We start from the raw sequence: 24,674 nt of genomic DNA on the forward strand, positions 1-24,674 counted from the left end.
TAATGACAAAGAACTAATTAAACAAAGCTAGCAAGAAAAATGTCATCATTATGTTTTAGTCACGATCTTCTGAGATAAACACTCATTCAGAGTTTACAGAACCAGGTCATTTGTGAACTAAGGGCCTGTCTATTCTGGTGATAGCTGTCCTGGAGAAGAAGTCCAGTGCAGCTGTGCTGCAACACATGAAAATGGAACCCACCCTGCGCTGTACAATCATACTGGAACACTGCACCTCTGATGCTGTATCATCTTTATCTCTAGTACTGACAGGATCTCAGTAAGAGAGGACAAATACAATCAATTTTCCCCTCTTATTTTCAAAACCACGAAGGTAAGAAACAGTTTTTAATTTAACAAGTTTTTAATTTAACTAAGTCAACAGAGCTATGCTGAGCAATCTGAGAAGATGGGTTCTGCACTAAAAATTTGTCTTTGCAATTACTACACAGCCAGGGTACACATGCCATGAAGTATTACACATAAAACATTATTTATCCTAAAACAAAGAGGAAATAAGAACCTCTTAGGATATAAAACCCCAATGTTAATACTGTTAAAGTTCTGCAAGAGGTTAGCACTAGGAATAATCCTGGCCTATGACTATGGTCCCAAGCCAAATTTTACAAAGACAAGTATGAACTAAGAAAGTCTGAAGCCAACAGTTCTGAAGGTTTGATCAGAAATCAAACCTTAAGTAAAATCTAGAATAGCCATGAAACTTGTCAGCTTTGAATCTGGACCTGAATCAGTTCAGAGCTACTGGTATCTTCCAGGGTGAGTTACATTCTTAAAAACAACAATAAAACAACAGAAAATCCCATGTCCCAGCAGCCATTGAGAATACATGACCTTTGAAGAGAATACTGCTCTGTCCAAAATGAATACATACGTCCACTCTCATAATAAATAATCTAACTAGCACCACACAACTTACTCACATTATGACATTATTGTTAAATAAGGCCTTGTTTGAGTGTTCTGCACAGAAGTAGAGGTGATTCTTCAAGCATGACCACTATGAATTGATTAATTTGACATCAGATTTGGTTAGTTTGACTTTTACGATACAGCATTTCATTTGTTAACTACTCATAAACCAACACATTTGATCATTTCGAAGCTTCTACAACAACGTAATTAGTATTTTGGGACTGACTGAAATAGGAATACAAACTTTTTACTCTTAATAAGAAAGCATAAGTGAAAGCTCTTGAAAAATATCATAAGTTGTTATGAAAACAAGGGAGTAGCACTATTTCAAGACTGTTTTTAAGCTATAGCTTCAATGCAATGAAAAGCCATTCCCACAAAAAGATAGCAAAGGAAAAATAATGCATATGTGTTGAGGACCACTAAACTGATTTGTATCTAAAAAGCAGAATGGAATTCTGTCGTTAGCTATGATAACAGTTATGATCTTCCTTCTAAAAGATGGGAAAGTTCTTTCTTGAGAGGAACAAAAATGCACTAAAAAATAAGTCAGGGGAAAAGATCAGTCAGCATTACCAGTTGTAGTCTGCAGATGCTCAAGAGTATGGGGAATCAGAGTAATAACTGGCAATGGCATGTATTTCCTGGTTGCTGTTGGAATAAAGTATGTTAGCATATTCCATTCCTCTCAGGTGTAGCTACAATTCCTGAAAAGTTTCCCAACTACTGTACTTGCACTTAAAATTTTTAGGATTAACACTCTAATAGAATACTTTGAAATCTACACAAACAATAATATTTTTGAAATACTTTTATGCCCTCATCATACCCCTGCCCCCAACATTTCTTTTTTCCCTGGCTAGCTTTCCAATCTGTCCCATACAGGAAAATTCTAGGCTTAGTTATATACCAAAATATAGTATTGAGATGATAAATCGCAGAAAGTAAAACCAAGATATGAGCCAAACAGTAGGATTTTTTTTTCTTTTTTTTTTTTTAATTGGAAAGTACGCTTGCCACTGAAAATATATATAAGATAAAATAAACTCACAAACATAGAAACATAAACATCATATCCTACTCTTCAGGTTAAACCTGCAAAAGACTGAGATTGATCCTGTCCTCACTGAAGTCAACAACCTACTTCCCATTTAATTCAGCTGCACAGGTTCAGGAAAACCTATTCTCTTTTCAGCCTTTTTTAGAAATCTCTTCTCATATTAAATCCCATCAACTGAATGTTTTCCTTTTTGCATTTCCTAGTTTGGTATTTTAATAGAACAAGCTCCATAGATCTTTTATTATGACAAATGTAGTATGTGGAAAAGCGGGAAAATAATCGAAGAAAAAAAAATCAATTTCAGGATGTACTTCATCCCCTGCATTAGTTCCTTTATGCTTATTCCAACAGGACACGCATATATGTGTGTATTTATTTTGTGATTTCAGCACAGCTGTCGTATGTCTGGTTCCATAAAGCCACCAAGAATTTTCACTTGCTATTTCAGGCTTGCCATAATTTGTTAAGGCTACCCAGTCATAAATCAACTACTAAGTATGTCTGCTAACACATATACATTGAATACTGATTATACACACGTAGCTTTGTCTTTATTGTTAGTTTATGCCTTCTGAATAGATTAAATGGTATTTTACCACATTTTAGGCACAGGGCCTTAAAAGTAGTGTGCTACACAGGATTCTAGAAAAACAAATATATGGCTAAATAATATCATATTTTTTACTAGATGAAATGAAATAAAATCACACAAACAGTAGAGCTACCAGTCCATAGGCTTCACTGCTACCTCACACGTGCTCACCAAGCAGGCTAGAACTACAGAGAAATAAAACACCAAGGTCATACTTTCAGTTGCTGAGTTTGGACTACAAGTGAATAAGTCAGAAGGCCAAAGAAAACAGTGTTTCTAATTGCACATATTATCAGACTGATGAAAAGCAGAATGGCTAGATGACCGATAATCATTACCCTCTGAGGTCTTTGGATGTTCAAATGTGTACGGATTCTTAGTAGTGACTGGCACTGAAACGGTTGCTGCGGAAATAAAGAACATTTTTTTTGAGACACATACAGGTGTATCTACATCTGGTTCTCAACTTCTGATAAGGCTCAGTTGCTTTTGCTTCCCACTTAAAATTCACCTCTTCCCTAGGATTCAAATGAAAGCACTAAGTAAAAATATTATTGAATACTCTTCAACATTAACTCTTCTGTGTGACCTCTGTTGCTCTTTAAAGATCTTTTTTCCTTCTCATGGCTGGGAATAGCTGAAGAGAGTCCTATATAAATCTTTTTTTTTTCTGTATTCTTTCTATTATCTATTATCTATCTATAATCTTTCTATTAATTTTATGACTTTCATCCAGAGTGATCCAAGGGTAAGATCTGAACAATGTCAGGTTTAAGTAATTGTAAAATCATGGAAAAGGTGGCAGAGGTTCTCAGTAGGTTATCTAGTGCTACAGAACATGAGATATTAAAGTCAGAAAGCTTCTCATCTCTATTTAAGAGAAACAAATTAGGTCTGAAAGGAGAGACCTCCAAATGCAACAAAAGCATAAAGGGACCTTGAAAAGCAAAGTTGGTAAAATTATTTAGTATTAACATGACTTTAAACTGTAGTCCATTTCAAATCCTAAATATATCTACTGTCAGTAAGTAACCAGTCTGTTCGTCCAAGCTTTCGAACTTTACTTCACTTATTGACTCTCTGTTTTGATTCTTCTGTTTTTACTGTTTTATTACTTATGCTCCTGATGCTCTCTCTTTCTTTATCATGAGACAGATTTTAATTAGGGAATAAATATGATTGATGAATGTTGCATATGTGCTTCAAATTTTATTTTTGGACAGTACTGATAATTTGTAATATTGAAATCCACAAAAATGTCAAGACTCACAAGTACACTCATGTTGGGGTAGTTTAACTTACAAATACAATAAGATTTGAGGGCTAAGACTTCCAAAACTTTGTGGGTTTAGATATTAGTTTATTAATTTAAAAGTCTCTTGCATAAAGATTTATGATAGGGGTGTGCTGGATCTATCTAATGCTATTGCTACTACTCTAAGAAAACAAAAGACTGTGAGATGTATCATTTTCAGGACAAATAAGTGAAAGAACACAGTAATTACCCGGCATTGTCACAGGCTCTTCTGGGTGCAGAAAGACTTTAGGTTTGGAAGGAGAAGCTTTACTGGGAACTGAAAAGTTAAAAAAAAAAATAAAAAATAAATCCAGCAGAGAATTATTAAGTTTTCTATGTCCTTTGAGAACCAGATCTCTAAATTAACATTTGCTGGGTTGGCAAATCCCTCGTCAAAATTATCCTCTTTCAAAGCCATGTTGTTCACTGATAATGGATAGTTCATACGAGGTGATAGTGTGGTTCTGTTAAAAAACAAAACAAAACAAAAAGCAGCCCAATGCAGCCAGTGAGACCAGTTCTTCCTCCCAGACACAGAATCCTGGTATTAGATGGAATCAAAGGGTGAATAATGAGAGTACAAAAAAGCAGCTATTGAAAACAAAAGTCAGTAGTAGGAACTTTTCTGCTTTTGATAAGTTCTCTTATGAACTACCACTTGTGGAAGCACTGCTGTGTCACAACAAGGATCAGTTAGGAATGCTTACCTACTATCAACTGGAGACTATTTTTTTACACTGGGCAGCACTTATGCCGTCATAAGTGCACTACATTTGGCTCTAAATCCAAGAGGAAAAACTCAGTGAGAAGCATACTAACCTACAAGTTGGCTACCTGCACCATTCTACCAGAACTAACCTAAGGCAAGACAGTCATCTCACCATATAGTTTTGATGAATCCTGTATCACACAGATCTGACTTTTCTTTCTGTTTGCTCATTTTTAAACATAAAATTCAACAATGCCATCCTCCTCTCAATTCTAAGGAGATTCTGAAAGTCTCTGGTAATGATTTCTTTTCAGGCAATCCTTAAAAAGTTCATTAACAAATATAAAGTTCCCATTTGGTTTGGACTTCTCTAAAGTAAAAGGTAGAGCTGGGAGAGTTTTTTTTTTAATTTTTTTCAGAATAATTATATGATGGGAACAGACTGAGAAAATATTAAATACTTCTTATTTTCTCTGACCCTTCTAAAGTCAGAGCATATAAATAAAACTTCCAGACAATATAAGAGGACTTTGAAATAAAAGCTACTCTCAATATCACTGAACAATTTATCAGGCTTTTGGCTTGTAGGCACTGAGAAGCAAGGTAACTAGAGGTTTTGAAGGACAAAAAGTAACAACGAAAAGGCTATGCATCAAGTTACCAAATTTGCATTTCATAGAGAAGACATGGTCCTCTGTGTTGATTATACCTTGGAAGATGCATGTTTTGCAGTCTTTCCAAGACTCTCGTACCCTATGCTAAGGGAAGAAGGCTCTAAAGGAACAAGTACATGTCCACATCAATCTATCTCGTATTACACTATCCTAACTGCCGTAGCGTATGGAGATTAAGGAAAACACAAGTAGGGGCAGTTGAGACACTCCTCCACGACAGGCAAGTATTTCTTCTTGCAATTCCCTGCAAAGGTTTTGCATCATGCAGGTGGAAATGCTGAAAGCATTTGAAGAACAAGCATTTTATGCTAGAAGAACAAGGGAGTTCAGGTTTATAATGCATCTACAGCAACTCAGCAGATGTCCTAATACATTTTAAAGTGATGTTTTTACAACTTTTCTGGAAAAAAATATTGTAGTATAGTCAGATGCAAGGTAGAAAATTCATTACAATTTCCCCTCCTGAAAAATTGGAGAACTTTTTAAGTTTAGAAAGAGAGATAAATGCAAGTGAGCACAATGAATGGATATGATCTTACTAAGAATGTTTTTTATGCAGGCAATAGATTCAATTACCCAAACACCAAGAAAAAGAATGGAGCTGTAAACCTTCAGTAGAATGCACAGTGGGTTGGAAAGACAGAAAAGTGTTTATATGCATTTGTTTTTAAATGAAGTTTTCAGTATTAGCTCCATTGCCAAGGGACAAATACTTTACCAGAAACCATACAAAACTCTTATTAACAATGACAGTCAGAATTAACCCTCAGCAAATCTGTTTGACCCAAATTGGATCACTGGTAAATCAGAGATCAGTTACGAACTGGAAAAACATTCTTCAGTATTTTGACACATTGTAATGGGAACATAACAAGCATCATGGCACAAGTTTCTATTTTAAGCTAAACTCCCAAGGGACACCGGAGTAAAGAGACGATCCTGCTCTTTGACCATTTTATCACTGAGGAAAAGCCAGGCTGTCCTCATGCATTGCACAGTTTATGCATACAAGAATTTCTGAATAAGGGTATCAAAATTGATCCCAACAGAACAAATGTAGAATTCACAGATGCCTATGCACAGGAAAGTCTTTACAAGTTTAATGATGATTAGAAAGTGATTCTCAGGATTCCAGCTGGATTGACCAGCAAAATCACTAACAGAGAAAGGAAAGATTGGAGGCATGTGTACAAATTTCACGCTACACTGCCTTCCTCTGAAGTTACACAGAAACACAAATGAACCATTCATTGTGGAAACATTACAATATACAGTGTTGGCCTTGGCAGTTCCAGGGTGTAGAACAGTTTCATTCAACAATTCCCAAATGAGTCATTTTCTCTGTTGTTTAAAAAAGACATGCAGGATTCAGATCTACATTCAGACAATATGTATCTACAGCAGAGAGGAGAGTAATTATTTTACTAATACTATACTGAATCTCTACACAAAAAAAAAAGTGTCTTAGGAGCTATAGTTAAAACGAAAAACTTCAAAACAAAACAAATGTACTAATTTGAGACATTTCCAAGACATAAATACCATTTAGTTAACCATCTTCAAAGCGAATAATTTGCTCTGAAGAGGGTAGTTCTTTTTATGAGCAAGATTTCAACAAAATATTTTACATGGAATCTGGAAAGAATTTAATAATAGTGCCAGATCTCTACCAGGATTAATTAGTATCTTCTTATAATTCACAGTTATGCATTTCTAAGCTTTGTAACTTCATTATGAACCCTGGAAAACTAGAATATTTTTGTAATAGTATTAATTTGTTCTTCAGCTTCAGGTAAGGCCAGATGCCTTTTATCCTCCAACACATATTACAGACCAAATTCAACCCAGGCATGAATGTGCAATTTCACTTGCCATCATAAAATATGCCTTTACTAAACTCCAGGCCAGAATTTCACCCTTATTTCCACAGTTTCAGATACATCTATATATATATAAATGAACACTGAATCAATACAAGTCCTGTGGTACTGAGTACTACTATACCCAACTAGCAAAGCAAGAGAATTTGCATCTTCTAGACTTTGTGCTGACCTAAGTTCAGAAAACTTGTGTTTTTGAAATGAAAAGAACATAAACAGTTTTAACCCAAAGTCATGCAACTAGGGAGCATAAATCTAAAGTTAAAAGTTTTCTTGCTTTGCTTTAATTTTTTTTTTTTTTTTTTGTTTCAATAAAAAAATAATATTCCTCAGAAATCACAGTCCCTTCATTGCCTATCTTCCTGATGATTGAGAGTGCTAAGCTTCACGCAGAACAAACTTAAATAAAACTACATTAAACTGCTTAAGTGATATATTATGGCAGGTAATTACCAGGTGTGATTCGTGGTGTTTTGGGTCTGGCAGACAGTGTAGGTTTAGATGCAGAAGGCATAAGTTTTACTTCTTTAGGAGCTGAAAGAAATACACTGGATTATAAGAATTATCCGTTCCATTGTTTTACATAGCTCAAGCCTAAAATGAAGCAACAAATGGCTACTGAGAACAAAAGCAAATCACAAAAACAAATCTGTGAAAAGGCTTCTCAACATCTTTACAAGACTTTAAAGTAGCTAAAAGTAATAGCTTGTTCTTCACTGTAAAATTTAGTAATTTAAAAATATCTATTTATAGCTTATAATTGCATCAAAATGTTCCTCTCATTAAACTAGCAAATACATTTTCACAAGATACCTAAAGAAGCAAAATAATAATGCCACCTAATCTTTTGAGCTGCAGATCAATTTTAAGCCATCAAAAACACATAGAGACAAAACCTGCATAAAATGACCACAATTTTCAATTCTCTGAAGAAATTACCTGCCAGGGAGCAGGAAAATCATGGAAGCAACAACATAAAAGGGGGTTGCTTCACAGTTGTAGTCCCTGAATTCTATTTAAAAAAAATAGGGTCATAGATGCTTTAGACAGTAAAAAATATGAGCAACTAGTTCTAGAAAGTGTTTTTTCCCTACACTTGCATGGGCTGAAACAAACAATTTAACTGTTACAGCTAATACAACTGTTAACTTGACATCGGGTGAAGCTTAATGTCAGCACCAGGTAGTTTAACAAATAGTTTTCTTCTTATAAAGCAGTGTGATGAGACTGCTTTCCAAGGAAAAAGTTTCATAGCAATAGACACAGTGGAAAAGCATATGACATTTACGGAAAGAACAGACTAAAATAAGATATATGAAGTGACTGAGAAGTATTTTTTAAGACAAAATGATATTCACAAAGGATTCAAAGAAGAGCAGAATAAACATCCACCTAGTGCCGCAGAAATCCTTCACGGAGAGTTTTAAGATTAATGTCTGCAATACTAGCCTTGTGCTTAGCCTTTCAATAGTCTTTCAGACGAGTTTCTGATGATTTTCTGAACACAGAATGTGTTGTTGATGTAGCAAAACTTCCCCCCAAACAGAAGCCAAAACTAGTAAAATTATTTGTTATATGGAAAAACTCAACTCCCTCCCACCCCCAACTTTAGAAATATGTATTTAGGACTGCTCTGCCTTTCTAATTTTTTTTCCTTTAAAACTGAAATGGATTACAAACATAAAAAGCCATGTGCTAAATTCAGAGTTCTAACTGTGGCTTGGACTACAATGAAGAGTGACAGAGAGCTACAGAAACTTTTATTACCTAGTGTTGTTTTTGGTTGTTCACTGGTCTGAGACGTTTTAGATGTACTATGCTCAAAAAGTGGTGTTTTAGGGGCTAAAAAACAAAAAATTCAAGCATAATGGAACAGATCAGCAGAGTTATCAATACTAAGCTAGAAGTGTTATCATTCCAATAGTTTTTTTTCCTTTCTTCTTCTTCTTTTTTTTTAACAGACTAGATAAACTTGAAATTAAGTCCTATTTTTCTGTGTAACATCCTACTGTCTTTTTAGTTTTGCTTCCTATTAAACTACACATTCCACATTTGCAGCTACATGTGGGAATCTGCTTCTGAGGCTCCTTTCCCATTTTTACGTCCTCTGCAATTTTTTAACCTGTTGTTTGATTCAATCACCAAACATATTTAATTTCTTTTAAATTACGGGAGAATAAGAAGAAAGGATAGATGAGTGCTTTGAGTGAAGAAAAGACTGCCCTCTGTATCAAATACCAGAGAATCTATACCAAAAAGGCAACTTGCCTTTTGCCAAAAATGCCCAAATCTTTCTGAAAAACTTAAATGACAGCCTGCAATCAATCATACAACATACATAAGACATCAAAGGCAACTCCTTGCTTACTGAACAGCCTGTTTATGAGATATGAGAACTCAGACATTCTTAGGTTCTAGAAACCCACACTATAAAAGCTACTGGCTCAGTACCTGAATCATTAAAGGAGGCAAATGCATTTCCCTTAATCCCAAATCAAATGAGAAGAAAATTACTACACGGAGCTGTTTTTCATCAAAAAGTAGAAAAGGAAAAAAGACACTTGATAATAGTCTTCCTATGGTCAAAGAATAAATATGTCATGCATATATTAATATTTTTGAAGTTTCCCCTTCTCATCAATCACAAGGCTAATACTGCATTCTGAATCAATAAAGTGCTATAACTAGCAAATATATTTTGTTTGCCATAGTACGTCCATATGGAAGTAGAAGATGGGGACTGGCAAAAGAGATTATCAGTAAAATATTCATATATATTGTTTCTACAAATCACACAAAACCCCCAAACTACTGCCCTGAAGTTTTTTCTCTGCTCTTCCTTTCAACAGGGCTATGAAATGGGGCAGCTTGTTTATATTCTATCACCAGACCCATGTGCATAAATGTGATGAGCTTAATGCTTGCGCCTCTTTGCGTGACATCATATGACTGATCTTAGAATAATGATATAAGTTGCTCAAGATGCTCATGTCTTCTATCGTTCTTGTCCAAAGTTTTTCTAAGCTATTTTTAGTGAACAACTGTTTCAATATACTGACTTCTAAAATCGATGTGCACAATTACCAGGTTTCACATGCTGTACTTCTGAGGTAGCAGGTGGTTTCAGTTTAGAAGGAACAAGTGGTGTTTCTTTTGGAGCTGAAAGAAAGAGCTCAAACAATTTTTGATTGCAAACTAAGAAGGCTTTCCTACAACAAAAGCACATGTCACAAGTTTATACTGAAGAAGAGATAACGCAATATGGAATGAGAAAGCCATCTGATGAAATCAGAATTTGAAGTGAGGGATGGAGATGATATTTAACAGCTGTGCATTGATCAGAAATAGATTTGATGACCTCAAAAAAACTAAAATTTCCACTAAGAGACTTCTGTGAGAGAGAGTGTACATCTGTGCATGAGAGAAGGAGTCAGAGAGAGTAAGAGCTGATAAAAGGATGGAGTTTTTCATGCAAGTTATGGAGAAGCAAGTTTTACTGCTCGGAAGACAGTAAAACTATCCTGAACTATGTTCCCATACAGAGACAAATCAAGAAGTATGAGAGTCTAATAACAACGGAAAAGCAAGAATCTATCACCAGAAAAAAAAAGAATAATTATACATGTGAAATGATCTGCTGGAAGAAATGCATTCACATGGGATGAAGTGCTCAAAAAAACAGAGTTTTTCACTGTGTGAGAACAACATTACCTAATGTTACCCTTGGCCATTGAAAAGGACGAGAAGTTTTAGGTGTGAAAGATTCCAGAATGGATTCACTTGTTGCTGTTGGAAGAAATGGTTACAGTCATAAGACAGCAAAGAGCTAATGGAAGAAAATGTTGATTCATAAGCAAAAACAAATTAGTTTGTACAGAAAAACAGAAATATTTCACCAATTCTCGGACTCTTCAGTTTATCAGTTTATGATGTGTTAGAGATGAATTCAGTCTTTTGAAATGTACCAAACTTCAGTGACTATAAATCATGTTACTTGTGATGTGCAGAAATTCTGGATGCTCATTTACTTTTTTCCTGCCTTCATTGTAACTAGTTTGGATCTAAATCACCGACAAGTAACAGATTCTTAGTTGCCTCATATTTTATTTCATCATTTTGAGCTTTGGTCCATTGCTTAAGGAAGATGCTGTGGTGTAACATGACGAAACTTAATGAAGAGGGCATATTGAATAATCAGTTAGTGAGGTATTAAAACTACACAATACTTCGACTAGAAAGCTGAAACCTGATCCAACTATGGTTTCAATCTGAAAGAATCAAGTGTCCACAACTGTTAAACTATTTAATGCAATTAAGGATATAACTCTTCCTTCCTTAATATTTTAAACAAAACTACTATAGTAGAATGCAGTTTGCAGCATTCATCGCAGTACGTTGATTAATACTTTAGGACACTAAATCCTGTTTTCTCACAGTTATCTATGTAGCATATTTTGCAAAATATTAATGAAAAATCAGATGACTATGAGTTGCCATCACATTTCAAGTGTAATAAATCACCAATGTCAATCATTAATAGCAATCTAATTTCAACAACCAGGTAAGGTCCAGTCCAAATGCACACTGAAACTGAAGATTATGACAGCAGTCATTTCACTGAATCTTAGAGCAGAGTCTGAGCTACTCAATAACAACAGGTAGGTAGTAATTATTGTACCTGGTCCAGGATCTGCTATTTCAGGCTTACTAGATGTCACAGGGCTTGAAAGAACAGGCTGAGTATCATCGAAAGCTATAAAAAAACAGGTCATAGTATCTATGATTATTTCTAGATATAGCTTTGTGTTCTGTAACACACGTAATCCTCAATGTAGTGGTCCACCCACAACAAGTGCATCTTATTTTGACAACAGAGAAGTGCTGGTTTAGAGTAGGAGCTGAAGCTTAAATGTTAACTGTTAACAGTTAAAAGTTAACTGTTAAAAATTAAAATGATAACTGAAACTAATGTGGAAACCAAGCAAGGTTCATATTACTTTAGACAGCATGCTTCACACAACTTAAAGCCACCCAGAAAATATATAGAACAACTTCTGACACAATTATTATAGCTGTAAATCACTCAAAAGAACAGTAGAAAATAATATACATCTACAAAACCGAGAAATACTGCAAATACATTTTTGCAAAAAACCAGTCTTAAGTTCTCTTCAGTGTTTTTTCTGTCAAAATTTTGTTAGTTTTAATTGTGTATAATCCATATACAAAACAAAGGTAAAGTAAATCATTTAACAATAAGAAAGAAGCCTAATATAGTGGCAGTAGAGTATATATGCACTTGTACATATCTATCTAAGAGAATATAATAAAGTCTGAAGATGATTTATTAGCTTAGGAAAAATAAATCTAAGAATATTATTAAGCTTAGTCAACATTTTCTTTTAACTACATCTCAAAATTATCTTAACATCTTCTTTTGAAGGAGACAAATGAAAAATAGTCTTAGGTGAGTTTCTCAGTACTAAGCACAAGATGGCTTTGCTTAAGCAAAAGAAAAAGGCAATCTGTCTGACTATACTGATGATCATGACTCAAGTGGAAGACAAGAATGGCAGAGGACTAAAACACCTGGGATGAACAGTAAGAACATATCCCCCAAACTGCTATCAAAAAACAACATAGAAGTGGCTTAACCGAAAAGCTAATGCATCACAATTACCTATAGCAATTCTTAACCCATGAGGTGTTATGAAAAGCAGAAGCATTCATGTTTCCAAGTCAGCTGAACTTGTAACTGCAGAAAATGTTAATACTTCCTTATATGTAGACTTAGCAAGAAGAATCAATTGCTTTATGCACATGCTATAAAGGCTGTAGTTTTGATTTGAACTGTATCTGAAGGAAGACACCTAAATACCTAAAATATATGTTAATATGAAATTTTACAACCAGTAGTTTCTATCTGAAACACTCAGCATGTTTCAGTTTACTAGAGGTAGTAGGCATTTTGAATTACAGCTTTTAATGCACTACACAATGTAATTTGTCATTCAAACTAAATTAATATAAGGGATATTTTATATTCTTGATATAACAAAAATTAACTTAACTTTCAGGAGATACCAAAGTGTGAGAAGATAAGAGAGAAAATTTATAAACAATACTTTTCAAATATTTACTGTTTGTTTAAGACAATTTTCCTTCATATTCATATCTTTATCATGAACTAAAATCTGAGACTCTGATAAGAAAAGTTCCAGGGAGAAATAACAACATGACTCCCTACAACTTGAGAAAAAAATGCTTAGTAATGGAGAAAGTTGTACAGTCAGACTAACAAACAAAAAATCACCCAGTGGTGAATGTTTTAACCAAAGGTATGATCATATCTGACAATCAGTTCCATCTGGGTAGTCTCTTCTATCTGACATATTAAAACCACCCAAAACAATCTGTATGCCTGCAGGTTTTTCTATATGACTCTATGCAATAGCCCCAGATTATCATGATGCATTATCATTATTAAGTTTAACTACTAAACTTTGACAAAGAAATACCATTTTGGGCAATATCAAGCAATCAGAGGAAACAGCCTGTAAATATAACACGTTTGCTGCAAATATACACACACACACACCCCCAAAGCTGTGGAAATAACATAAACAAAATTTACCGGTCTTTATTTCTGATATTTCTGCAGATGCAGATATTTGTGAAGGGGAAGTAATATGAAGAGAGTCCTGCGAAGCTGGAACACAAAACAATATTTGTGAGTTCCAAAGATAATGATAACATCATCTGAATATGAAGAATGAATAGGGTCAACACATTATTAAGGAACTGGGGACTTAAGACAGGAATGATTTCAAATGTACACGAAATGTATTTTCTAATGTGCATGTGTGATGCAAATAATGAAAAAGACTGTTGAAAGAATTATAGAAAGTTATTCGAAGATGTCAGAAAATATGACTGTGAAGGAAGGAAAAAAAAGAATAGATGAAAAATATGAGAAAAAAAAAGTTTCAAAAGAAACTCCCTTTAAAAATAGAAGTGGGACAGGAGAAGTACACAATTTTTGATATACAGAAAGCATATTTGTTGCACAAAAAAAAAAAAAAAAGGCAGAAGAATCCTAATAGTATTAATATGTAGGCAAGAACTGTAACTTCACTGGAAAAGACCCTGAAGGACATACACTACTAAGCTGAGGCAAAAGCAAGATTGCTCTAGACAAAAGCGCCAAAAAAAAGTCCTCCAAGACACCTTAATATGGCTCTTTACACTTCTCACTTGCACTCAACTTCAACTCTGTAGGCTTAATAGTCTGCTCATGTAAATGCTTCACTACTTTCTCATGGGCCAAAACATACCACCAGGCCACAGGACTGGCCTCGTTCACCTGAAAACATGAAAAAGGCCACTGCCACAAGCATCTCCACCTACCTCCATCAGGGGCCAGAGGCAATGCTTTAAGCAAATACAACTTTTCATACACAGCATTTTCATCTCTGCATTTGTTCTTCACCCCAACATTGTCCCCAGTGAAATGGCAGCTCAACTAAAAGCACACCACCACCTCTTGGCACAATTCCTGCCCTGTATCGGACCAGATGCATCATTACCAGATTTGGCCAGCAGCAGCGTCAGGTGGCAAAGGCTGCTGATCTTCTGAGCCCTGACAAAACATGCTCCCTTCCACAGTCCTAGTGTGAACTCAGCAGCTGCAGGACAGCAGAGCATCTGCATCCCAACACAGACGAGGTAAAGCTAAGAAGAGACAACTGAAAGCCAGCTACCACCTATCTCATAAGTGCACCCCCTGGAACGAGAACTGCAGTGCCACTAGCTTGTGCCAACCCAGCCCAGCAGGAATTTGCATCCAAGAATGCAGTCGTCTTCGAATGCGCCAGACAAAGAAAGGCAGCTGCCAAAGAGGAAAGACGCAGGAGAACGGCAGCCAAGGCAAGGTGCAGTCCTACGTTCTTTAGGCAAGCTGTTGGTCCATCCCTGCAGAAAATGCCTGTCGAGCAAGGGAAAGCACACAGGCTCAAACAACAGAGTCACATCACAAGCCTGGCAGGTGTAGCTGCAAGCCAAGGTGCACCAACTACTCTTGCCACTCTCCTCAGCAGACGACAGCGATGCCGAGTGACTGGGGTGGGGGGCAGCGAGGAAGGGAGGGTGCAGAAGGGGACTGATGGACGGAGAGAGCAGAAAATGGCAAAGGAAGGTTGGATGCTAGTTACCCTCCACTGTTTGCTGCACTGTTGCCAGGGAGGGAGGAGAGGTGGACTTCAGCCTTGGGCTCCGAGTAGCTAAGATCAAACACAAAAAAAACACCTTCAGGTCCTCAGGGAGCCTGCGGTCACCACAGGCACCACATCAAGACATAGCTACAAACAAGCAGACGTGGCCCTGCTTGGGGCAGGCTTTGCTGTCACAGCATCACTCCCTGGAGCTCAGCGCTGTTTTTCACCTGGCCTAGGTAGCCCCACACAGAGTAAGCCCCAAGCTGGACAAGGCCAGCAGCGGGGACAAGCCCCACAAAGCGACCTCAAAGCTTACAAACAGACCAGCTTCTAATAACGAGGCAGAAGAAACCAACCTCATCACGGATCCACTTTTTAGCATTGTCACAAGAGAGATTCAAAACATTGGAGCGGGCTCATCTCTGAACAGAAAGGCCTTGCCACAGTAACCAAAAGCAGGAAGGGAATCACAGGCTACTAACCCATCACAGTCCTTGCCGTCTCCTGTGAAGCAGTTGAGGGTGATTCCAGGCCCGGTCTCCACGTTGCTACGGTCAGACACGGAAATCATCTTGAGACAGCAGCAGACTTGCCGCCAGACTTGCAGGCGGCAACTTGCAGCACCGGTTTACAGCACCCCAGAAGTCCAGATTTAGCACCAAGACGTGCCTTTTTCTGGCAGTGGCTCATGAGCCACCGACCAAAGCAGCTATCAGCTGTCTTGCCATGCTTGCAACTAGCATGATATTCTTAGAGACTCAGGAATTAAATGGCTCTCCAGCTGCAGCAAAATGGCCAAATGGCTACTCTGCTAAAGCGTTCCTTATGTCTTGTTGAAAGACGCAAGCAGCCTTTGCAGAGAGATCACTGGAGCCAAAGGACCCCTCTTCTGGGTTTAGAATTCAAGGGGAGAGGTGGTAGGGACCTCTCTTAATTACAAGCAAGTACAAATGCTCAACTCTTCCTTCTTTTATCATCACAAGATAAACTGTGTATCACCATACCTATTATTGTTGTTATCACTATTATTATTTTGACAAAGAATGGACTGTATCAGGCTCACTATTCTCCAAGACACACAAAAATGTCAATTTCTCCTTTTAGTAGAGTCTGGAACCAGTGAGTACCATGCAGCCTCATCCAGCTAAAATTCTGATCTTCAAGTCAGCGAAAAGATAGCAGAAAAAAAATTGTTGATGTCCTGTAAGAAAACTACGAGACAACTATGCCACACATATAGCAAGACTTGTGGATGGTAAAATTCTACTTCTACCATATTGTCAAATTTCACGCCAGAGAGGTGTTTCAAGAAAACCCCTGCATCTGCAGACACTCAAAGCAAGGTATTATGTGATATGTTCTTTTCACAAGCTGTCACTCAGTCCCTGCAAAAAATGATTTTCAAGTGATAAGAAAAAGCGTAGTTTCAAACGATAGAATCATGTAACTAGTACAGCAAGTGTTTCTGTAAGCCAAGGTGCATCAACCTACATATTATTCAAAGCAAGTGAAAATTATGTCAAGTGATGCAAGAGCAGAAGAAAAAAAGAAAAGATCGTATTTACCCTCCACTGTTCCTTGGGTTGGCAGGTAGAGAGAAGGAGATTTCAGTTTTGGTCTCCAAGTAGCTAAGATCAAACCAGAAAACTGCCTTCAGATACTAGAGATGGACAGTCACTGTTAAACACATTACCAGTATGGAGTTTTAAATAAATGAAGCCCATGTTTCATACAGTTTTTAACATACATATTTGCATTCATTATTATTCCATTTCTTTAAATCACCGAAGCTTAGCTGAGTTAATGTAGAATTAAAACAATTCTAGTGAACTTGTACTATAGAGTGGTAAATCTTTAAAAGCAATTGAGGTGTTTAATAACACTATTTCCATGTAATCATTTACTTGTCACTAACAGCAAAAAAATTAAAAGGCTTTGACTCAATCTTATGTGCTTTTCATATATTCATATATTGCCAAAATGACAGAAACGATGATGGAATCACTATTTACCCATCACTGTCCTTGTGGTTTCCAGGGAGGGAAAGGATGTGGACTCCAGGCCTGGCCTTGGGAGAGCTAAGATCAGAGATGGAAACTATCTTGAGATACTAAGGCAGTCTTTGTACAGATATAAAAGCACCATTTTAATCACATCCAAACAGGCTAGTACTTTATTGTGGTTTCGCAGGAATATTTTTCCTACTTAAAAAGATGTTTTATTTTTGTCACTTGATATCACCCTTCCTCCTTCCATAAAAAAAAAAAAAAAAAAAAAAAGGCAAACAAAAAAAGCCAGTAGCTAAACAGTGCACCTCTGGAAAAAACAATTAAACAATATTGAAGTATTCCTTATACTTGTGAGTCAAAAGATTTCGATGAGTATCAATTAACAATAAAAAACTTGGAATTCAGTAGACAATAAGAACAGTCATGATGCTTTTCAACTGCAATAAATGACAGATCCTTAAATCCACTGTCCAACATAAAACAAATAATTTGAACCTATAGATGGAGAATTAACCAATGAATATGTACTCAGAACTTCAGCCTGCATGAAAGCTACTGTAACATTCTGGAAATGACCATCTTCTATTTAAACTGAAAAACAATCATCTTGTTCAGATTTCTATATTCTTCATCAGCCTTTAAAAAATTCAACTTCTGGGCCAAAAAAATGTGTGCTTGGAAATAAGGAAACAATAGCTTCTTTGTAGAAAAATGCATGCAGGTAAACTTAATGTGGGTTTCCAACACAGCCTGAGCCATCTTCTAGGAAAAAAAAAAAAAAAAAAAGTGCTTTCTTAACCAAAATCTGTAAGAATTCCTAATGGAACAACATCTTCTTAATTCACAGAAGCAGAAAGTTTCTGTCCTGGAAGGAAGTACTCCAAATGGACAGAATCTCATCAAACACAGTTATATAAGCATGACCTAAAAGGAGAGTCATGTTTATTTTTCAGAAGCTAATGAACATAGATATGCAAATGACAATAGCGAAATGGAAGGATGATGGTAAAAATCCATTTAAATGTATAAGAACTTCCAAAAAAAAGAGGAGACAGGAATCTGATAAAAGCACAGAATAGATTATGAACACAAGCATAAGATTGGTCAAAGCAGTGGATACCTTAGAAAATGGAATCAAAATACAGGAACTCCCATCACACCTGAAAGAATGTATGATGGGAAAAGAAAAAGATCATTAACTGGATGAACCAGTGAAAAAAAAACTTCAAACATGCAATTCTTGTTTGGAGGTTTCTCTGTGTCTTTGAGCTATTTATTCTCCTATCTACCTTTATTTTCTTCACTGAAAAATGGGAGTAATAAGAGCTCCACAAATTTGATTTCCAGATTACCTAGCCTATGTTTGTACCTTCATGAGCACTGAGTTGAAGAATTGCTATATATAACAGTTAAGATGGCAAATATAAAAGTGTGCCTACTTGTTAAGTTTACAAGGAGATAGCATAGTACATTTGCAAACATCTATATGGGACTACAGTGTAAGACAAAAGCAGAAAAGAAAGTTCTTGCATTCAACATGAAATTAGCCTATAGAGAAAGGAAAATATTAAAAAAATTGGCTTGATTCTTTAGCCTACATAAAGAAGGCTGGAAAACCTTTTATCTCCCCAAATAAATATCCACAGAATAATTAAATAGTTGTTATAAAAGACTGCGTTCCTTTGACACTTCATATAGGAAATGGTTTCCAGCTGTTTATCAAGCAGTGATTGACACAAAAGAGTTATTTAACAAGCTTGTCATCAACACTTCGAAGCAAATGTGTCTGAAGGTGTTCACAGCAGCAAAAAATAAGGTAGTAACAATGTGATGAAAACTATAATGTAAAAAGATATTTTTTATTCATCACTTTCTAATGTTTCCAAGAGGGGAAGGGACAGAGACTTTAAGGCTAGTTGTGTAGTTAAACCAAATATGAAATTCTTCTCAAAATAGGCAGTCTTTGCACAAGTGATAACATTGCAGCTTTCTCTCCCCCTTCTTCTCTCCCCACCAACACACACACACACACACACACACACACACGCAAAACCAAAAGAGAACTAGAACTCCTCAGCTGGTCACTCCAAGTCAGTCCTTCAAATACAAACAATTAATTGTATGTCATGACTGTCCTCATCTCATCCCAAAAATATGCCTAGAGGATGTAAATTAATTATTAATATAATAATTAATAGCCAATAACTGATAATAATGATTACTTAATATAATTGTTATAATTAATTGTTATTGTATTTAGTCATTTTTTCAACTCTGTTAATCATAAATTATTGCTCAGTATGGAAGACACGTCAGTGATACATAGTGATTACAATCGCTGAAGAAGTAATGCATAAAACCGGAGTAGTCACCATTTCTTAATTTTAAGAGAACATTTAGCTAGAAACTGCAATCTTTGCCATTAGCTGCAACTCCAGGCAGCTGGACAGCTGCTGAAATTTTCCTAGCAAGTAAACATGTAGAGGATGTCTCAGTGGAAGGGAGTAGTGGCAACAATTTGAAACAGCCCCGATTTGGATGGAATTTTCAGCACTGAATGGAACTGAACTATTTGTTCATGCCAAGACTGTGAAACAGGCAGAACTTTTAGCATTAATTCAACTGCATTTGTTCAGTGTCTTTCTCGTAATGCATGCTGGCAAGTTTTATGATTATGCTCTGGAAACAGAAAGTAAAAGAATCCAAAAGAATGTATGTTTGCAAGGAACAGGAAGATTAAATATATTTTGAAGTATTTACATATACTAAGTGTAAGTAATTTAGATGTCAAGAAAATATCATAATCTACCCAGTTTAACTTTACTGGAGTCAGGTGTAACAGGTTTCAAGAGTGTCTGAAAGCATCACACCTACCTTAGACATGCCAGCTCAAGATCTCTTTGTTACAAATATTTTCTTTAATTACTATGTTGTGCACTTTAGTTTAAAAAGCTAAGCAAGTATTGCAGCTAGGCAATAGAGTAATTCATATACTAAAATTCATTTTTTTGTTTGTTTCTAATAATATTAGCCTGGAACCTACATTGTCTCATTTATGGTAGCAAAGCAAAATATCTAACTTAGATGAGGTAACTGCTTTAAATCTATTTGAATATAAGGACTTGGCTCTGTTCTCCGCTACTTTGAACCTCACATATTCAGTAACCTCCATATAAAGTTGATAATTCCACAAACTGATTTAGAGGGTCATTTATGTATTTTACACTTACATTAGCAGATGAAAATCATCATTGCTAGTAAAGCATCAGGCTGCTGCTTGATTTCATGTTGCACTGATATGTATTGCAGCTTCCATCAAATTTCGAGCAATAAATAAAGTATTTGAGATAGTACTTTGATTCCAGCATAAAAAAAAAATATTAACAACGCACAGATTACAAAGCAGGATTATATCCCTTGCAAAAATTTCCAAGTGAACTAAGATTCTGAACAAATACTATTACCAGATATGGTCAGTGGCATTTCTACGATGCTAGAGGTTTTGGATCTCAGAGAGAAAGGCTGTGTTTCATTAAAAGTTGAAAGCATTTCACTGTTATGAGGGATCTCATAGGGATCATGCACACAAAATGTAAAGGAACTTCAGGCACAACATTGCATTCAACTCACAGGATCTTTGCTCTCCAAGAACAGGAAAAAACAAAGGCAAGGAAGATAATATTTGGCCTGAAAATCAACAGACAACTGAAATAAGCTACAAGACTGGTATATGGTACAGCAACTTAAATGTTCCTTACTAGACAAAATTATTATCATTTTATGATGGTATCATAATTGGGTTTTTTTGGAAAAGAATTGCAGATTCATAAAAAAAGCTTATAGGAAGGTCTTACAGTAAATACTGTTTTATCCTGGATGATAAAGGACTCAAAAACATTTTTCTGAGATCTTGAGTATACAGAATAAACAAATTACACTGCTCCTTTCAGACATAATAAAATTTCAGTATGGGAAATCTGTAGAGCTCAACCTTAGTAGTAAAACACATCCTAGAAAGTGGTTTCTAAAAAGAAGAGCTTTTAGTTTAGCAGTGAAAATGGTTTGTGATTGCAGGTATCACAAATCAGGCAAAAGCTAGAACAAAAGCAACAGCTCCAGAAAAGCTGGGGGGGGGGGGGGGAGGGCGAAGATACAACAAAAACAAAACCCCAAAATTCTCCCAAGTAAAACCCAGCATATCTATAACCCAAAATATTTTATTTAAAAGAAAATAATTGTTTCATTATTACCCATGGTTATTCTTAACAAATGAAGTACTGCGGATACAGGAGAGAGAGATGCTTCCAGCTCAGCAGTACTAAGCAGTTACTCAGCAGTAAACCTACATAGCAACTCCATACTGGGGAATAATTAAGTGGAAGATGATGGGAGAAAGAGATCACATTCAACACTACATGTTGTAGAACTCCATTTAAAAGGATTCCTATGCACGAGCAAAAACACATCCTTTTATTAAAAACGTGAGAAGACATTACCTTAATACAAGCTGATGCGTGTCATACTAAATCATACAAAATATATAAAGTGAAATATCCTAAACAGAAAGCCAGATATGCCAAAGTGTAAGCTAAATATGCTAAATAAGAGTAAGCTAATTACACTAAATAGCAAAGTCAGTATGTAGTTGATCTGAACTAAGTCTAAAGGAACAGAGATGGCTGCTTTACACCTACAGATATCATGTTATCTACCTGAACACAGCTTCCCTGCAGGATACGATACCACAATGCAAAAGAATTTGAATTTAAAGGGTATTTTGAAATATTTTCTATTATGATGCAAAAAAGCCTTAAATCATACTAACAGCCACTATATACAAATCATATTTATAGCCATTATTTTTTCTACATAAAAAAGCAAAACTTTTTGATTTGTCTGTCATACATCCTACTTTACTGCATGCATGAGTTCTAAGAAAATCCCCCATTTGAAAAAAGACAAAATTCAAAGTCTTGTAATAACATAAACAGTAAAATACATAATAACCTACTATAAACTAAAAAGGTAGCCTAACAAAACTAATTCAATTATCTTCCGACTTTTCTGTATGATTAGTACCACAACTAAGGGTCATTTAGCAACACCCATCAAGATTCCTGAAATAACCCTACGCAGGTCTGAACTCAAAAAACATCAAATCAGTCCAGTGGATTTGAGGAAGTAATATGGCATAAAAAAATCTCAAAGCAGCACTAAGAAATAAGCTGAAACCATCAACACCGAAGCCATAACAACATTTGAAATAGAAAAAATAATAATTTTAAAGGGCTTTTGAATATTACAATTATAATCTATCAGTTTCTGCTGCTAGTATTTCTGGAAGCAGAGCTGGTGAAGTAACACAATGAAAATCATGCAAAACAAAAACAAACTCAATCTTTATCAATGGAAAACTGTGGAAAAAACACAGAGCAGCAGTATCTTCACTCACTGAACAGAGTTTCCACCTTATATTAAACCCTATGGCTCTGAACTCAGAAAGAACCTTCAGTGTAAATTTCTAGATATGCGTGATCTAAGAGAGATGCATGTATTATCTGGGATATGCAGAAATACATATGTAGACTGAAAAAATCCTAATAAAAATCCTGCAAAGCATGTAAAATATAACTAAAAAAGGCTACGGAGGTAAGAAGCAAAGAGTGAGAGAGAGATCTGGATATAAACTTTAAAACTAGAGAGCCAAAGAAAGAGTTGGTTACTAATCAGCTCTAATCTAGCTACTAATCCAGCAACACAAGCAGACATTTTCAACTACTGTCTCTGTAAAAACAAGGGAGTTTTTATGAGCAGTAGAACTAATTATGACCAGTTTCTTTTGCATGCATACCTTCCAAGAAGAGTACAGTAACTAAGTTCCTCTTCTTTTTTTTCTTAAAGCTTCAAAACTGAGTTATTTTCAAGAGAGCTGAGAAGTTATATAGGAATTTATCTTTAAATTGTCTTGGCAAATTCCACTGAAAATGATGGAAGTTTTTAAAGCTAACAGAGAGAAAGTGATAAACAGGAGCAGACATGCAGAGCACCTCCAAAGCCATCACTCCTAAAGGAAATCGAGATAAGGAAGGATCGTGAACTATTTTATTCAGGCAAAGTATAGGGGCACAGGCAGCAGAGAGAACTGCTTTGGAAAAAAGCGGCCTTTCCATTACTGCCTCACTAAAGTCTGTAAGTATTTACTGGTTACTGTTAGTGCTATACTTACAGAACCAATGTACTCTTAGATATAGTCCAACCATGGCTGAATAAGTTAATTGGCTATTCTGGCTGATTTTGTAAAAAATGGGCACCTTACATTTGTCTAATCAACAAAATGAGGGACATGAGGGAGAACTGGCCAAATAACCTACAGTTTGGTATTGGTCCTAAAGGACTTAAGTTTCAACAATCAGAACAATTCAATTACAGGATTTAAACAAAGTCTAACTTTTCCTTGCACTATAAGCCTTAAAAAAGAGAAATAGTACTATATATTATAAAACTTGCTAAAGTTTATTATGATCAAGCATAACCATACAAACTTGTAAATATATTAGGAAAGTAGATCAAAACTAGGAAAAATATTATTTTGGAATATCATCTAAAATTTTCTAAATTAGTCTGGTATTTGATAGAACAAATAAATTAAAACAGTTCTGTAGTTAATCTGATTCATATTAAATACCAAAGGCATGATGAAATCTCTGTGAGAATGTCTAATTAAAAAAGCATTTTCAAGTATTACCAGGTACAGCTGATGGCATTTCTTGGATGCTAGATGTTTCAGATCTTGAAGAAACAGGCTGCTTTTCATCAAAAGCTGAAAGAAAATCTGGGGTTAAAATAAAAAGGGACTTTAGAGCCACCAAGTTAGCACAGTATTTGGATAGCAGCGGTGCGCAGTTCAAGGCAACACCAATGTGAGAGCAAGCAAGATATCAGCAGCCTTGAAGATCAGCTGTGAAATGAGGTGTTACAGAAACACTGAAGCTGATGTGAGGTGAAGCAGAGTGATAGCAAAATTCTGCTTTCTCCCGTGAGGTAGAATTCTTCTCACTGGACTAATTAAAAAAATTTAGCATTTGTTCTTTGAAATAAGATTGTAACTATGGAAATAAATAAGAGCAATATATACTGGTACAGGTCTTTTTGCAGCTTGTTATTTAGTCAGTATGGTAAATTATTTTTCAGCTATGATTACATAGCAAAGGCTGACCATATTAAAAAAAAAAAAAAAAAAAAAAAAAAAGGCCAGACTTGGCTTTTATGTTATTTAATATGTTTGAATGAATCTTAGCATTATCCAC

The 24,674-nt window shown here is 35.7% G+C and overlaps 1 protein-coding gene across 32 annotated transcripts in view; it reads right to left on the reverse strand.

The window, feature by feature from the left end:
* ABI3BP (ABI family member 3 binding protein) overlaps positions 1-24,674 on the reverse strand; it is a 173,832-nt gene that overhangs the window by 63,138 nt on the left and 86,020 nt on the right. For 15 of the 32 annotated variants that reach the window (XM_062596154.1, XM_062596355.1, XM_062596347.1 and 12 more), the window contains 14 exons: positions 24,113-24,199; positions 17,371-17,436; positions 16,924-16,986; positions 15,841-15,906; positions 15,356-15,424; positions 13,780-13,854; positions 11,824-11,898; positions 10,857-10,931; positions 10,230-10,304; positions 8,913-8,987; positions 7,599-7,679; positions 4,091-4,159; positions 2,924-2,989; positions 1,510-1,584 (listed from right to left, as the gene is read on the reverse strand). In XM_062596154.1, the coding sequence (XP_062452138.1) occupies positions 1,510-1,584; positions 2,924-2,989; positions 4,091-4,159; positions 7,599-7,679; positions 8,913-8,987; positions 10,230-10,304; positions 10,857-10,931; positions 11,824-11,898; positions 13,780-13,854; positions 15,356-15,424; positions 15,841-15,906; positions 16,924-16,986; positions 17,371-17,436; positions 24,113-24,199 (1,017 nt within the window). The remainder of the gene's footprint in view (positions 1-1,509; positions 1,585-2,923; positions 2,990-4,090; positions 4,160-7,598; positions 7,680-8,912; positions 8,988-10,229; positions 10,305-10,856; positions 10,932-11,823; positions 11,899-13,779; positions 13,855-15,355; positions 15,425-15,840; positions 15,907-16,923; positions 16,987-17,370; positions 17,437-24,112; positions 24,200-24,674) is intronic. The other 17 variants (XM_062596319.1, XM_062596290.1, XM_062596273.1 and 14 more) reach the window with 11 other exon arrangements.

The sequence above is a fragment of the Rhea pennata genome, chromosome 1, assembly GCF_028389875.1.
Source record: "Rhea pennata isolate bPtePen1 chromosome 1, bPtePen1.pri, whole genome shotgun sequence".
Lineage (NCBI taxonomy): Eukaryota > Metazoa > Chordata > Aves > Rheiformes > Rheidae > Rhea > Rhea pennata.